Below are 16720 nucleotides of genomic sequence, written 5' to 3' on the forward strand. Positions count from 1 at the left end.
TTCACTGTATGTCTTCTACTTTCCTGCTGTATTTATACATTTATATTAGATTTCTTTTAATGGATTAAAAAAAAAAAACTATTAGGCTTCAATTTTTTGTGTAATTGTTTTTAAATGTTTTAGGGTCTTTTTTTATAAGTAGAAAAAAGGTCAATTAAGTAAAGAATAAAACACAAATGAGCAGTGTGTTATGGGAAAATACACAATATAGTGTGGTGAAGTTGATTATATTTCTATAACAGAACATCCTGAAGCATTTCATTCCTCTTACACCACAGCGTCTTGCCAATAGTTTGAATGATTTATTTATTAAAGAGCATCACATCATATTTTTGTAAGCATTTATCGCAGCATTCAATGCTGTAGAACGTCCATGAAACAAGTTAGGTCCTGGTATCATTTACGTTAGACAATACACCGATCAGGCATAACATTATGAACACAGAGGTGAAGTGAATAACACTGATGATCTCATCATGGCTCCTGTTAGTGGGTGGGATATATCAGGCAGCAAGTGAACATTTTGTCCTCAAAGTTGATGTGTTAGAAGCAGGAAAAATGGACAAGCGTAAGGATTTGAGAGATGAATGAATCTTTTACATTACCTGGATGGCCGAGTGCATGTGCATCAACTTACCTGGGGAACACATGGCATCAGGATGCACTATGGGAAGAAGGCAAGCCGGAAGAGGCAGTGTCATGCTTTGGGCAATGTTCTGCTGGGAAACCTTGGGTCCTGCCATCCATGTGGATGTTACTTTGTCACTTACCACCTACCTAAGCAGTGTTGCAGGCCATGTACACCCTTTCATAGAAACGATATTCCCTGATGGCTGTGGCCTCTTTCAGCAGGATAATGCACCATGCCACCAAGCAAAAATGGTTCAGGAATGGTTTGATGAGCACAACAACGAGTTTTAGGTGTTGACTTGGCTTCCAAATTCCCCAGATCTCAATCTAATCGAGCATCTGAGGGATGTGCTGGACAAACAAGTCTGATCCATGGAAGCTCCAGCTCACAACTTATAGGATTTAAAGGATCTGCTGCTAACATCTTGGTGCCAGATACCACAGGACACCTTCAGGGATCCAGTGGAGTCCATACCTCGATGGATCAGGGCTGTTTTGGCAGCAAAAGGGGGACCAACACAATATTAGGCAGGTGGTCATAATGTTATGCCTGATAGGTGTATATATTTATTTAACTCTCTTGAAATGTCATGGAGGGTAAAGAAACAGCTTGAACTCATACTGGTACAAAGCTTTAACACTGGGGACCCTTTCCAAAATACTAAATACAGTATTTGTGTCGTAAAATATTTGTATGTTTATGTGGCGCGTCAGCCATACAATTCCCTGTGAATGAGTTGTTACCATAGAAACAGTAACGCGTTCAAACCAGCGCATTAATACAAACCTGTGATTTGCCTCAAGACCATAACTACTGTCAGAGTAGAAAATAGAAAATAAATCAACACTGTGTGGCCAGTGAGAATGAACAGAAAGAAAGACGTGAGTTAACATTATATTTTCATTTTCACAGACGTTTTGTTATTACACGAGTCAAAACATGTATGTTAAGATGTACAGATATGATGATATGATGCAAGGTCAAAAGCATCTCCTATTATGAACTACTGTCTACTAAATTCTAGGTCCATCTTAAGTCTCTGTCCTCTTTTTTAGTCTTTTAGTTCCTATTCAGACCAATATTTACCATTTCCTCTTTAAATACCTGTTTAAACTAGACCAAATGTTTTATGGATAAACTTTCTTTTGCTAACAGCTTTTAAGAAAAAAAAAAGAAAAAAAAAAACACAGGTCAATTGAAAACTTTACAATTATTGGACATAGTAAGCATCTAACATACTGGACATTTTGTCTCCTTTTGTGTCCAAAGATCGCCTTTTACACAAAATGACCACTAGGTGGAGCCCGTGAATGTCCATGATAAAGACCTGGACTCTTCCCCATTTCACACAATTGCTCAAATCACTTGTAAATACTCAGAGTATCTCTCGAAAGAGCTGCATTTTTCTTCCTTTAGACCTGAATAACTTTAATGCTTTAATTATTAGTTTAATATAATCTAGAGATTCGGTGATTTTCATCGTGCTACTGCCTAAACATTTTCATACGCAACTCAAATCTAAAACTAAACAGTCCCAAAGTTCACAAACAACTGCATGAGTGAATGTGTGACAACGTGTATGCATGGTCAAGCTCACAGTTCACAGATAAGCGTTTTTTGTAGACGTCTGATATCAGCCCTGATCTTGTTTTTGCACTTATGTACAGCTTACAGTTAGCTCAGGCTTTTGCAGCATCAGCGTGTTGACATGCTTATTTCTTCAGCGTGTATTGCTATGAGGAAAAGCACTGTTTTGAAACTTGTGTGTGACAAAGTGAAGGGAGAAAACAAAAAAACACTTCCTGGAGCTGTTACACTCACTTGCACTTGTCAAGACTTGCCACAAGTATTTTGTATACGATCCATCCCACCCTTAACACAATGTGAAAACAAGAACTTGCATTTCATTAGACTCTTTGAACGTAGATTCTCTTCTTCTCAGTGTTAATATGTAGTTATTAGACGTGATGATGTTAGTTAGAGCCATGCACCTTTGACCAGGAAATAAATGTTCACTTTTATACAAGTAGCTAGACTGTGAATCGCTGACTGCTTGTATAAGTACACCCCATACACCTATTGCTCTTGTTTCTTTCCTTCTTTTCTCCCTCCTACAGTGACGTGTGTGTGTGTGTGTGTGTGTAGCCTGTTGTGGCGTGTCCTTTCTCCTCAGCTCCACAGAAAGTGGAATCTAACTGTAGCTCTTTCACACCTCACAGCAGGACTCTAGCAGTTTGACTTCCAAACCAACAATGCAGCCTACTTCATGAACTGAACTCACACTGACTTGGAGGGGAGACAACAGTTTATCCACACTGTCTTGTAGTACCGGGGCCCCTCCTTCAAACGCTTTGCTTGTTTTGCTTAAGGGACAGGAGGAGCATGTGTCATATCAAGCTGCAGATCTGCAAAGAGACTCAGAGTGGTTTACAAAGGGTAAGTCCTTTACCTAAACTGTCGAATTTAGCACTGAAATCAAATCGGAAAGATGTATTGATTGCCTTATCATTATCTTAAATGCATCTCAGCCAGACAAACTTGTACTGAATTTCTGTATCTCGATATGCAGTGATATGTGTAGCACTTAGACATGGAATTAACCAACATTGACCATGACTATAAAACAGAAGCGCTGACTGAAATCCTGATTCTCCCACCACCATGCTTCACAGCTGGACTGCGATGGCAGGCATAGAATTTTTGTTGAATCTGTCCAAGAGCTTTTCATGGAAAATCTAGGTGTGTTTTTGAAAAGCCAGTGGTTTTATCTATAGTGTCCTTCCACTGATATTGTTTTAATAGCAGATATATAAACACAGACTTTAGCACTATGGCTAAGTGCTGCATTGCATTAGTTGTAAGAAAGACTTCTTGTAAAGCTGCTTGCTTTTTTTCAGCCTATTGTGCATTTCCACATTAAACTACCAAACCTGACAATCTGCAGTGTGAATCTGAGGTTTGCACGCTCTGATTGCATTTCAGTGCAAGTGACTCAAATATAATAGCATCACCTTGCATAGCTTTTGTATTCAAAGAATATTTATAGTTTTGGAAATTTCCAAAGCTTAGTGTGACTGTTGTGGTTTTGTAGTTGTATGCTTTTGTCGGTTTTATTTGAGGTTTGTTGCCAGGAAATGGCTTTTCTTTTAAAAAAAAATAAATAACTGTGCATGCAGATTTAGGTTACTGGAGCTTGCAAAGCTGCAAAAACATTTTCTGACATTGTGACAGGTTTTGGCCCATCTCCTGGGCCTGGGCACAGGCACGTTCGGCGCATCGGTACTTACTGGTCTCCGAGCAGCATTGCTCAATGAGAGTTCCACAGCCATTAAAACACACCCTGCAGGGTTTGGCTCAGTTTCTGATAAGGGCCTTTAAAGCAAACATTTTACGTGCTAAAGTTTATTTATTAGTCAATGTCTGTAGACTGAAATTATTCATCAGTGCAGACTTTCTTACCCAACTATAGCAGGGTGCACAACATCTTTTTTGTTCCTCTGTGCACTTTTCTCTTCAGTCATTCTGAACACCTGGTTTGAGTAATCAACAGACTATAATTAGCTAGTCTCATGTGTCAGGAGATGGGATTAAACAGACTAGGCTTCGGGTCTGTGTGTTGTATGAGCAGTGGTTGAATTGTAAAATATCCTTTTTCAATAGGCTGGCGTTCTTTATATATAAATAAATGAATATATATGAACTAATTAGGTAGTGAGCTGGCGTGCTAAACTAACTACATAGTCAATACTAACTATGCATAAATGTGCTGGCCTGACAGTCCTTCTATTAGGATAGAACTCCACATTTGCAGAGAGACGTTTATTACTATATCTTTATTAATAGATTCTGTATTAATCACATATTAAGTGTAGTCTGTTATGATATTAGTTATAATATTAACATAGTCTGCTTATACTAACAAAACATTAACAATTGTATCTGTCATTTCTTTATTGAATGCATTGATCGAATACAAATTTATATATACACGTACACTACCAGTCAAAAGTTTGGACACACCTTCAATGTTTTTTGTTTAGGGATTTATTTTCTACATTCTAGAACAATACTGGAGATTTCAAAATAACACACATGGACTTAAGTAATCCATATGTAACGACAACAATAAACAGTCAGTTGTTATTTTAAGACACGAAGGTCAGGTGTTCTGGAACAGTTCTTGCAAGAACAGTATTGTCAAGTGCATTTGCAAAACCCATCAAGCACCATGATGAAACTGGCTCACAGGAAGACCATCCCAGTAAAGCAAGACCAAAACATACCTCTGCTGCAGAGGGGAAGTTCATTTAGTGTTACCAGCCTCAGAAATCACCAATTAACAGCACCTCAGATTAGAGCCGTTATGAAGGCTTTACAGAGCATCAGTAGCAGACATATCTCAATATCAACTGTTCAAAGGACATTATTGTGTATTTCGACCACCTTCAGCATTGTTTTACAATGTAGAAAGAAATAAACATCAGGAAAGAACATGGAATTAGAAGATGTGTCCAAACTTTTGACTGGTAGTGTGTATATATATATATATATATATATATATATATATATATATATATATATATATATATATATATATATATATATATATATGTATGTGAAGACTTTGTGTTTAATAGCCGGTGAAGCCTCTGTAGACACACTGTAGGTTTTGGTCATGCTTGCACCATTTGTTTTAGATCAGTATCAGTTCTGTGTGATCTGACTAGATAAGTTACAGTTACCATACGTTTTTTTAAATGAGAGTGTTATATTACTATAATTCCTAATCCAGTACCTATTAGCTGTTTTTTCCTCGTTACAGAAGGACACATCATATGTTTTATCTGTTAATAGTGTCATTTGAGGCTGTGAAACCTAACAACATTATAACGGTCATTCCTTCATGTTATTAAACGGGAAAACAAATGCATCTTGTTGTAGAGAACCGGAAACTCAAAGCATCAGCTTTACATCTGATTATTTAAAAAAAAAAAGTGCTAAATATTAAATAAGCATCTTACAGAAAACACAATCAGCAATTACACTTAATCTGTTGATGTTTTAATCTGTTTATTATTGTTAGTAGGAGTAGTATTATTGGATCATGTGGAGCATCTTCCATAAAGGTCACTCTGACTGAAAGACATGATACAGACATGATAACATATTTGATCTAGCATGTTTAGAGAATTTATAGAAATGTGTGCTTTCCCTGTAGCTGGAACTAGTTTTAGACAATAAACAACACCAAGCATATTTAAGCCTGTACCAGGACTGTGGTATATAAGAGCAATTAATACAGAAATACAAACAGTTTCAAAAGTATTTTGATATATTGGCTTGCATGTGTTGCGTCCTGTACAAGGTTCGGTCAAAAGTAATGGAAACATTAGTGACATCAGTGACATGTGGTGAATTCACTTCGCTGGAAAGTCAGTGGTTGAGACTGTTAAGAGGAAGGATGCGGGTTTTACTTCAGTTTTTTTCAGTGCTGTATCATATACAGATCTAAAAGAGGACGGCTTGAGCCATGGTCTTTAAACTGAGTCTTATATTTTCAGTTCTGTTTCTAAGGTTTCATATGATGTAAAGTGTTGGTGTGTTTTTTTTTGTCTCTCATCAATATGTCGCTTCCCAGTCTCATAATCTAATCTCTTTGTGCTACTAATGTTAAGACAGGAAACTGAGATAATGTAGAGTGGGCTCTAGGCCGTTCTTGTTGAATTTATTATCTTGAAATGAACAATTTTAACAACTCCAGTGTGAGTGACAGATTCCCATCAATTTTTGTACAGTGCGATGGTAAGACATTATCATTTAAAATAAACATGTTCTCTGAAGTACAGCAATCGAAATATAATCTGTTTATTATAAGTACATTGTTCATGTTGTAAAAAAACAAACAAACAAAAACAATAGTATTGTTTGACATTGAATGAAGAATTAAAATTGGTAATTGTAACACATGTAGTTCTGATGCTTAGATTAAACTGTCAAGTCCATAGCATGGCGTGTGGCTTTGGTGGTTGTTTAACATCCTGTAAAAGTGTTTAAAAGCAGTTGTCCGTGCAGAAGAGCTTTCTGAAACCACATTCACATCACTACAGCAGTATAACAGAATTATTGCTGCTTCTTATGCTCTCTCTCTCTCTATCTCTCTCTCTCTCTCTCTCTCTTGCTCTCTCTTGACATTCCCAGATGGCTTCACATGGTTCCTGGTTCTTTGAAGAGACAGCCTACATGAATAAAACCAAGCTATATATCTCACTATGAAACGGTGTTGACTGGAAAAGAGCAGTAACGTGGTGAGGCTCAGGTTGCGAAGAATTCCAGTATTTTACTGTGTGACTGTTTGAGAGACCTTGCACCGTAGCAAAGACTTGAAGAGCTTAAGGACATGCTGTTCCTCTTCATCCTGTCTTTTTGGGGTCCAGCTGTATTGACTTCGGGCCAGGTTTGGCCTTTGTACGGCACACCACGGAAAACAGTTAATCTGAGTAAGTGACCTGTCTTTGTTTTATTTTGTTGTTGTTGTTATATATATTTTTTTCTTGAAGAGATGTAGTTCAACATTACTGTTCAGTGTTACCGTGAAAAGCGTTATTGAGTTACTGTTTAACCAGCGATACAATATCTTCTGCTAATTAATCACCAAGCCTTTCTTCTACCTCACTTCTTTGTACTTTTCTTTATTATGAGCACCGAACGTCCTCCCTTCCTAATAGTTACTCCACCACAGTGGTCACTAAAAGCCTGTTCCGCTGTTGCTAGGTAACAGAGGACATGTCTTTCAAGAGGAAGGAGTGTGGAATTACTCCACCATGCTCCTGAGGGAAGACATGGGTGTGCTCATCCTGGGAGCTCGAGAGACCATCTTTGCTCTGGACCTCATGAACATCACCCACAAGAAGGCAATGGTCAGGAAAAAGATTTCATTGTAATACTACTACTGCTACTACTACTACAGATAATAATAATAATCATAATCATAATAAATGAATTAATAAATGTACATATTGTACATCTTTTATTATATTTTATGTACTAAACACCATTTAATAGTCCTTAGTTACAAATGTTACAGGTAACTTCTGTTACTTTTTTTTTTATATTATGTTTATATTATTTTAATGATTGTACGTTTATTCTAGCTGCAAACATTCATTATATTTTTTTGTATATTATATTGTTCAAATTTCAGATATTGTCTCTTTTTTGACACTGCGATTATTCATAATATATTCCTTTCACTATTTTATTTTTGACTGATTTTTTTTAAACTTGTACACTGTAAATTGATTCAATTAGAATAATTTATTAGTAATATTATTATTGGTCGTAGTAGTAGTAGTAGAAGTAATAATAATAATAATAATAATAATAATAATAATAATAATTTACATAGTGAATTCTACATAATAGGAATAATAATAACAATAATAAATAGTTTATCATTATTTATTTATTTGTTATTGTTAAAATTGTTCATATAAGTATAGATCAGTGAAAAAATCGACTATCTTCTTTGTAGGTAAAGTGGGCGGTGACTTCAGATATGCAGAGTACTTGTTCCATCAAAGGGAAAACACTGGTGAGGGTTTTTTTTTGTGTTTTAATACTATACAGGTCAAATCTGGAGTTTCATGACCTTTGATTCTATTCACATTTAACACAAACCATTATCCAGAGTAACCTCTAAGTGCTTTCTACTTTCACCATCCACTTTATTAGGAACACCTATAGACCTACACAGTACGCATGTAGTTATTTAATCCTGTGGCAGCAGTGCAGGGGGGGCAAAACAAGAAAGAAAAATCAATGCACATCAAACATTAATATTCACATCAAACACCCAAATTAAAAAACAGTGTAATCTCGGTGGTCAGTTTGAGGGAATAATTCGAACCCTAGCTGTTACTACAGCTCTGTGTGTAACATTAAGATACTGTTGTGTGTGTGTGTAGGTATGTGAAACTCACAGGAGATCAGATTCTGAAATACTCTAAGCAAAGTAAGAGAGATCACACCACCACACTGACTAGGATAAAGTGGTTTATGATGATGAATGAATAAAGCAATGAATGCTGACCACTTTATTAGGAACAGCTGTACTCCTGCACATTTATGAAGTTGTGATTAGCTAATGATTAACGATTAGGTAATGATTAATGCATTTGTGATTAGCTTAATGATTAATGATTAGGTAAATCATGTGGCAACTGCGCAACAGGCAGAGCTTTAGGCAGTGTTCATATGAAACCTCAGAAGTGTGATCTCTATGACTTTACTCATGTCAGGGATGTTAGTACGGAGTATTTCAGAAACTGCTCATCTCCTGGGATTTTCAAACTCAACAATTCCTAGAAGTTTCTCAAACCGGCCCTTCTGTTCACAAAGAATTTTTTCTTCATGTTTGATACGAACAGTAACTGAAGCTTTTGACCTGTGTCTGCATGATTTTTCCTTACTCTGGATTAGCAGTGTCTAATGTCCTGCAAAATACAGCCGGAGGTTCGACACTGTGATTAATGTACTCGTTTGGGTTACACTAGAGCTTGGTCTTTGAATGAGGTTGACATTAGCTTGGCTAATCATGGACATGCCTCCTAACAGTGTTGTCCTTGAAGAGCTTCCAGTCTGCCTGGGATAATATTGATGGTTACTGTGTTCAAGAGGAAATCCACTGAATGATAGTGTGACTGAAATCTGGGAAATAAGCAAAACCAGGAAAAAAAAACTTTTTCTGCCAGTAACACACTTCTTACCTGGCCTAGGCTATCTACTTGCAAAGAATTACGAGTCTAACAAAGTCTGCCTGAATATCAGGTTTAACCTGTAACCGTCCAACAACTTCCAAAATGAAAACAAGTTAATGGACCTAATCACTTCAGACCGTAATCAGACACCGGCTATCAGAACAGTAGCACTGTTCTCACAGTTACATCATCCTCAGAACACTGAAGGGTACTCTAACACACGATGTAAATATGATGAAACTGACCTGATAAACGAATATTAATAAAGTTAGTGAACAGGACAGAACACACTGAATGAATCAGTCAGTATTTTCCCACCAGTGATGCCGCAGAGACTGACAGGAATGGTGGTGAAACTCACTTCCTGTTGCAAACTTACTTTGAAAAGTAGACGCTGCATTTTTTTTTACATAATTAAATTAGATTAGAAACATAAAGAGAAGTCCTTCATTAGAACTGAACAAAAAAATACCAAGACATGATTTCCCTCCTTTCCTTTTTTACTTTGTCAGTAACCAGACTGGTAATAAGATGAATACTGTACTTATGACTAATGTCTGTGCAAATAAGACACCAATTTTAGTACAGCAAAAAGTATATAGTAAATATTTTATGATGCAATATGAAGGGAAGATTTCCAAAACCACCACAGACATATAAATCTCAAATGTGTGTTAAAAAGAATACATTTCCTAATACAGTAAAGAACCAGACCTACAGTCTTTCCAAGCTTAGGGATGATTAAGAAGTTTCTTTCGAACCCTGGTTAGCGTCAACAGTTTTGTGCAGTAAATATAAAAATGTCTCTGGAAAGTGTCTACTAGTGAGTACTGTATGTAAAACAAACATCATTACTGACAGATTATATGATTAGGAACAGGTATGCTATCACACAAAACCCTGATCAGCAACTCGTCCTCTGTGAGTCCTAACCTAGTCCTAGTCCTAATTATCCTTCTGGCTTGTGTTGTTCTGTGAGCTTATCTAAACTGATTCTCTGTTTTCTGACTGTCTTTCTCTTTCTGACTGTCGTCCTAATAATACACTGAATTCTGGACTCCCTGTTATTTTCCATTTCAGACTGAGTGTCAGAACTACATCCGGATCCTTCATAAAATGCCGAACGGTTCGATGTTGGTTTGTGGCACCAATGCTTTCAATCCAACCTGTGATCTTATGGTGAGTAAAAAATGTCTCCATTTATTTTACTGCAAAATGCATTACTATGATATGACATTGTAGACGTTTGTTAAGATTCACACAGGTTTCAGTCTGCGTGAATGTGTTTTAACATGCCACGTAGACGTTCCATGTAGCTGTGTTCTGTCTCCCAGTCTTATACAGACGGCAACCTGACTCTCGAAAGTAAACAACAAGATGGGAAAGGAAAGTGTCCATTTGATCCTTTCCAGAGATACGCCTCTGAACTTGTCGGTAGGTGCTTCATCTCTCTTAAGGCAAACTGCTCCATGACGTAACAGACTCGAAGTACACAATGTTCAGTTATTGAGTGATGAAAAGTTTTTCTTAGTCATTTCCTTTTTTTTTTTTTAGTTTAGTTCATGCATTCTATTCATTTTGAAGGTTTATCCACTTTAATCCCAGATGCTGCGTATGATAGCTGATATGATGTTTGGATTGCTTTAAAGGATATTATATCATCGTAATGTTTTAATAATATAATTCTGATTGGCGTTTAGACGGAGAGCTGTACTCTGCTACATCTATAAATTTCCTGGGCTCAGAACCGGTTGTGATGCGAAGCTTAAATGAGAATGTACGCACTGAATTCACGACTTCCTGGCTCAGTGGTAAGAATACACACACACACACACACACACTCACACACACAATTTGGTCAGTGTAAAGATCAAACAAGACATTTTCATAATATATTATTATACTGAGAAAGTGATTGAGTTGAGATTTCTGGTATTGTCTAAAACTAAAAAACTCAACTTCTCAAACATCTCTTAAATATTCTTTAAGTCTTTGGGCTTAAGCTTGAGTACTTGAGAGTCACTGATTCGTCCTGTGATTTCAGAGCCTAATTTCATCGCCATGAAGCACATGCCTGAGGGACATGACAATCCAGACGGTGATGATGACAAGATATACCTTTTCTTTAGTGAAACAGCTGTGGAATATGATGCCTACAATAAGCTGGATGTGTCAAGGGTGGCCCGTGTCTGTAAGGTACTCCTCCATGTAACAGGATGTTCGTTGGCTGAAATTACACTACACCGTCCTTTAGTCATATGTTTCTAATCATTAGGGCCTGTTGTGTGGTCCTCACCAACTTCTTTGTACAAACAGGTAACCTCAAGTGATGACAAAACATTATTAGCAATCATTTAACTATCAGAGTAAACCAACACTCAGAAACCAGGTGGGAAAAACACACCCTTCCTGCTTCCACATCAGTAATTAGCAGCCAGGTATTAATGCACAAGAATAGTTAATCATCAAGACATTAAATAATTATAAATTAAATATTATAAGATTTGGGTTTTTTTTTTTGCTTGTTTCAACTAATAAATACTTAAAATTAGAGATATTATTTGTCCGTAGAATGATACTTTTACCAAAAAAATATTTGGTTGCATTTTATAATATGAAATGCTAAATATATATGACTAATGTCACTTGCAAAGATGTGATTTTTCGCAGCATTGTTCTAATTACCTCTGATCTTTCCTCGCTAGGGGGATGTGGGAGGACAGCGGACGTTGCAGAAGAAGTGGACATCGTTCCTAAAGACTCGCCTGGACTGTCCTGTCCCTCAAACCAGACTGCCTCTTCTCATACAGGATGTGTTCCTCTTCTGCCCAGACACCTGGAAAACCTGTATGTTCTACGGTGTCTTCACTCCTCAGACGTGAGTAGGGTTCAGTTCATAAAGGGCAACAGAATAAGTTTTAATGAATGTAATCATGATTGTGGTTAAATACCAGTCCATCCTTAAACATTACCATTTGTATTTTATCAGCCTGAGATCTAGTGCAAAGGAAGACAAACCTGGTTACGTCACATGAGAATCCTAACAACTCACTGGTGTTTCTAGTCATATAGGGTTTGCCATTGACTTCAGAGTTACTCATGTTCCTAATATAAATGGCACCGAGGTTTAGTGGTAAGCACGCTTGCCTCACCTAGGGTTTGATTATCACCTCTGCCTTGTGTAGATGGAGCTTGCATGTGCTTCCTGTGTTTTGGGGAAGCACATGTTCCTCCCCCAGTCCAAAACCACTGTAGGCTTTAGACTGGCATCTATAAATTGTGTCTCAAGTAATATGCGCCAGATTCCCCACAACTACAAGTGCTACAAAAAAAAAAAATGGATGGATTTGCAATGTGTTCCCATTATGAAGCATTTTAAAATGCACCTAGCCTTTTATTTTTATTTTTTTTATCATCCTATCACGCTGTGGTTTTACTGAAAGGAACATGCCAGAGTACTCAGCAGTGTGTGCCTACAAGATACAGGACATCAGGGAAGTGTTCTCTGAAGGCAAATTCAAAACGCTGTACAGAGACTCTTCAATTACAAAATGGGTGACATTCAACGGAGATGTGCCTGACCCCCGTCCAGGAGCTGTGAGTTCAACATTTATCAACTTATTCTACATCAATCATTTTTATTTGTTAGCTACAGTGATGGAAAAATGAGTTATATTGCATTATAGTGACGCTAAATTCTCCATTTCTATTGGTCAGAAGGTGTTGATTAATTTCAAAAAATCGCTTATATAGTGACGTACATGAAGTATGACATTTGATTTGGTATAATTTCTCTCGAAAAATACAACCTATGTAGTATTCTGAGTTATTTATTTGCTATTTATTACTGTGTGTGTGTGTAGTGTATAAACAAAGATGCAAGGCAGAAAGGGTATAACAGATCATTGGACCTGCCCGATAAAACCCTTCAGTTTATCCGAGAGAGGCCACTGATGGACCAGGCAGTGAAGCAGTCTTCTCAGCAACCCCTAGTGGTGAAGAAAGGAGCTGCGTTTACACGTATAGTGGTGGCCAATACCATTGGCCTGAATGGGAGCAGCCATCAGGTCATGTTTATTGGCACAGGTAATCATTTAGTGTATACATAATATATACAGATTTATCATGTATAGGTTACAGTATTCAGTTGACTGTAAAATCTCCTATGAAATGTGTGTTTGTAACAGCAAGCGGTTCAGTGCTGAAAGCAGTCAACTATGATGGACAGATGGTGATAATAGAGGAGGTGCAGCTCTTTAAGCAGTCTGAGCCAGTGAAGATATTGCAGCTCTCCATCACACTGGTAGGCTTATATCTAAATATATTTGTATTTATCCCAAATGAGCAAGCCTGAGGCGACTGTGACAAAGAAAAACTCCCTTAGATGGTATGAGGAAGAAAGATTGAGAGGATCCAGAACCTCATCCTAATTTGAGTGACACCAGAGAGTGTGATTATAAATCATTACAAACACCGGAGAGTGTGAATTTCCATAAATACCCGAGAGTGTGATTATGAATCATTACAAACACCGGAGAGTGTGAATTTCCATAAATACCCGAGAGTGTGATTATGAATCATTACAAACACCGGAGAGTGTGAATTTCCATAAATACCCGAGAGTGTGATTATAAATCATTACAAACACCGGAGAGTGTGAATTTCCATAAATACCCAAGAGTGTGATTATAAATACAATAATGTCCTTTCTACAGTCAATTGGAATTGTCTAAGCAGGAGCTCCTGAGCAAATAATAAATTAGCTCAACATCTGAGTTCAATAAAGATTCAACACCTACTTATACTATATAGTATATAGTGTTAATGGGTTAGTTCTGGACCTTAGCTGCTTTTGGCCTGAAGAGAAAACTAAAGCAAAATGTGATTTAACGCGTCAAAGCTTGCAATTTCCGTGACATTATTGAAAATTAGTCAGAGATTATTGTGTCTAAGAATCTAATAGGCAAGGGTTTTTTTCTTATTGGACCTTTGTGTGTGACATTACACTGATTATGTGACTTATTAAGGAGATAATAATCAGGGAAGTGTTAAGAATAAATATTAAATAATAATAAATAACAATCTATTTAGTCTTATAAAATGGATTGCTTTTATCCTTTTAATAATATTACAGAAATGTGTAACACATTTTAGGGAACCTAAAATTTTGTGCCTCCATCATTCACACTAAAATAAAATAATACTTACTTTCTCATCACGGTTATCCCAATACACATCCGATTCATTTTGTTATTTAATTATTTCTGCTTCTGCTTCTGCAGTTTTAGTGTGATTCTGTTATGGTTTGATCCTTTTTTAATAACTGGTGCGTATATTGTTTCAGGGTCAGCTGTATGTAGGCTCAGAGGTGGCGACGGTGCAGATGCCGCTTAGTACGTGTGAGCATTACAATTCCTGTGTGGACTGTGTGCTGGCCAGAGACCCGTACTGCGGCTGGAATCTCATCTCTGACAGCTGCATTGCTATAAATAACATTCCCCAAGATACACACAGGTACTGAGCATGCACTCAGCAACTGCTGTAATGTGGTGTTGTAAGGAAGAAATTATGATGTGGTGTGCCGTTGAAACAATGGGTGTGATGTAAGATAAGATAAGATAAGATAAGATAGAACTTTATAAATTGCAAAGGAATCTCTTCTCAACCAGAGACTGCTTCAGCGTACACAAGAAAAATAAACCGAAATGAAATATGTGTTAGATATTGGATGTGTTGTCATGTCCATGTATTTTTTCTCCTGCAGTGAGGTGGTTCAGAATCTGACACATGGAAATGTTGGACGTTGTCCCGCAGTCGGTATGTTAACAGATGGATTTTTATGTCAACTAGTTCAGCTAGTACAGTATTTACAGTAAAAGTGTCTTGTATGGGTGAATACAATATTTAGTCATTGAAAGTCAATAAGATTCTCAAGGAGTAAACTAAAAATAGACTTGTTTTTGTGTTGCAGAGAACATTATGACCAATAAAACCTTCTACCCTGGTAATGTGGTCAGGCTGCAGTGCCTGCCAGGATCGAACCTGGCCCAAGTGCAATGGAGTGTAAACAATCACATAACTGCAAAATCCAACAAGTACCAGATTTATAACAACAGCCTGTTCATCCTCAATGCCGCGAACAGCGATGCCGGATTATACACCTGCACCTCTATAGAGTCCTCCAATGTCATTCAAAATGTTACGTACAACTTGAGGCTGGAGAACATCATGGATCAAAATTCGGTCCTGCCACAGGTGCAGGAACAGCAGAACACTCTCTTGGCCCTCACGGCTCTGGTCATTATACTTACGCTGATATTATTAGCTCTTGTTGTTTGGAACTTCTACAAAGGACATTTTGCTGTCCCGCGATGCTTCGGAAAAGCTGAGGAAAGACCACAGAGTGTGTCAGGCTGTCAGGAGCCACTGCAAATAGGTGCCAAAAATACAGCTGGACCAATGGAGTTCAACAGAAATAACAATCACAACAGATTAAGTGGACTCCCTGATACTGCAAACCAGCATAATGGAGACAAAGTGTTCTAGTGAAGTTTATTTATTTACTTTATTCTGCAGACCCTCATGGACGATATAGTACAGTTTCATAGCTCAAACCACACACTCTGAACTTTTTGGAGATTTAAAACAGACGGTAAGACTGTAGACCTTTTACAGTTTTATTATTTAGTATTATGATTTGACTACAGTACCACCTGAAAGTGTGAAACCTGAGGTTTTAAGCACAGTACATTTTGTTGGCGATTTAAAATAAATAAATAAGACTGTCCAGTCACCAATTCTTCATCTGTGAAGATGTATTAAAGTTTGTATGTGGACTACTGAAGAAGATTATACAACAGGATTTGACCATAATCCATATTTCCTTTAAAAAAAACCTGTGTTCTGGATGAGAACAGCAACAACACCAGTTTGTATACATGATTTATTTCCATCACTCAAACTAATGTTATATGATGACTACAGTGGAGCCTGTGCGTGCCTTTCCAGATACAGCTTCTTTTAAAATCTCTGCCAGAATGTATGTTTTAGCACATCTAGACCGCTACACTGTGCTTTTAATGTGTGTGCTGTTCAAAAACCTGGACCTGACGAAGCCTCCAGATTCAGCACGGTGTTGCCAAGGCAGAAACTCACTGAAACTTGCAGGACTTGTACAACTCCTTCGTATTTTTGTTGTTTGTTTTTTTTTTTAATACAATTTTTTTATTCTAACATTTTGTGACGCATTGAATTTTCAGTGTAAAATAAACTGTGAATGTTTGTTTTTGCGTAATGTCGTCTTGTGCTATTTTCAGTGTAGGTGAAAATCAGA

At 37.2% G+C, this 16720-nt stretch overlaps 1 protein-coding gene across 1 annotated transcript; it reads left to right on the plus strand.

Moving 5' to 3' along the window:
* Positions 1–2748: 2748 nt before the first annotated feature.
* sema4e (semaphorin 4e) lies at positions 2749–16635 on the plus strand. The gene is made up of 15 exons (XM_058418389.1): positions 2749–3067; positions 6830–7128; positions 7403–7548; positions 8163–8222; positions 10468–10566; positions 10722–10821; positions 11088–11198; positions 11432–11583; positions 12093–12265; positions 12831–12984; positions 13251–13473; positions 13575–13690; positions 14732–14901; positions 15152–15204; positions 15359–16635. Exons 2-15 carry the CDS (start codon positions 7029–7031, stop codon positions 15931–15933), a joined length of 2232 nt encoding a protein of 743 aa, XP_058274372.1. The 5' UTR covers positions 2749–3067; positions 6830–7028; the 3' UTR covers positions 15934–16635.
* Positions 16636–16720: the final 85 nt, after the last annotated feature.

Source organism: Hemibagrus wyckioides, linkage group LG20 (genome assembly GCF_019097595.1).
Source record: "Hemibagrus wyckioides isolate EC202008001 linkage group LG20, SWU_Hwy_1.0, whole genome shotgun sequence".
NCBI classification, from domain to species: Eukaryota; Metazoa; Chordata; class Actinopteri; order Siluriformes; family Bagridae; genus Hemibagrus; species Hemibagrus wyckioides.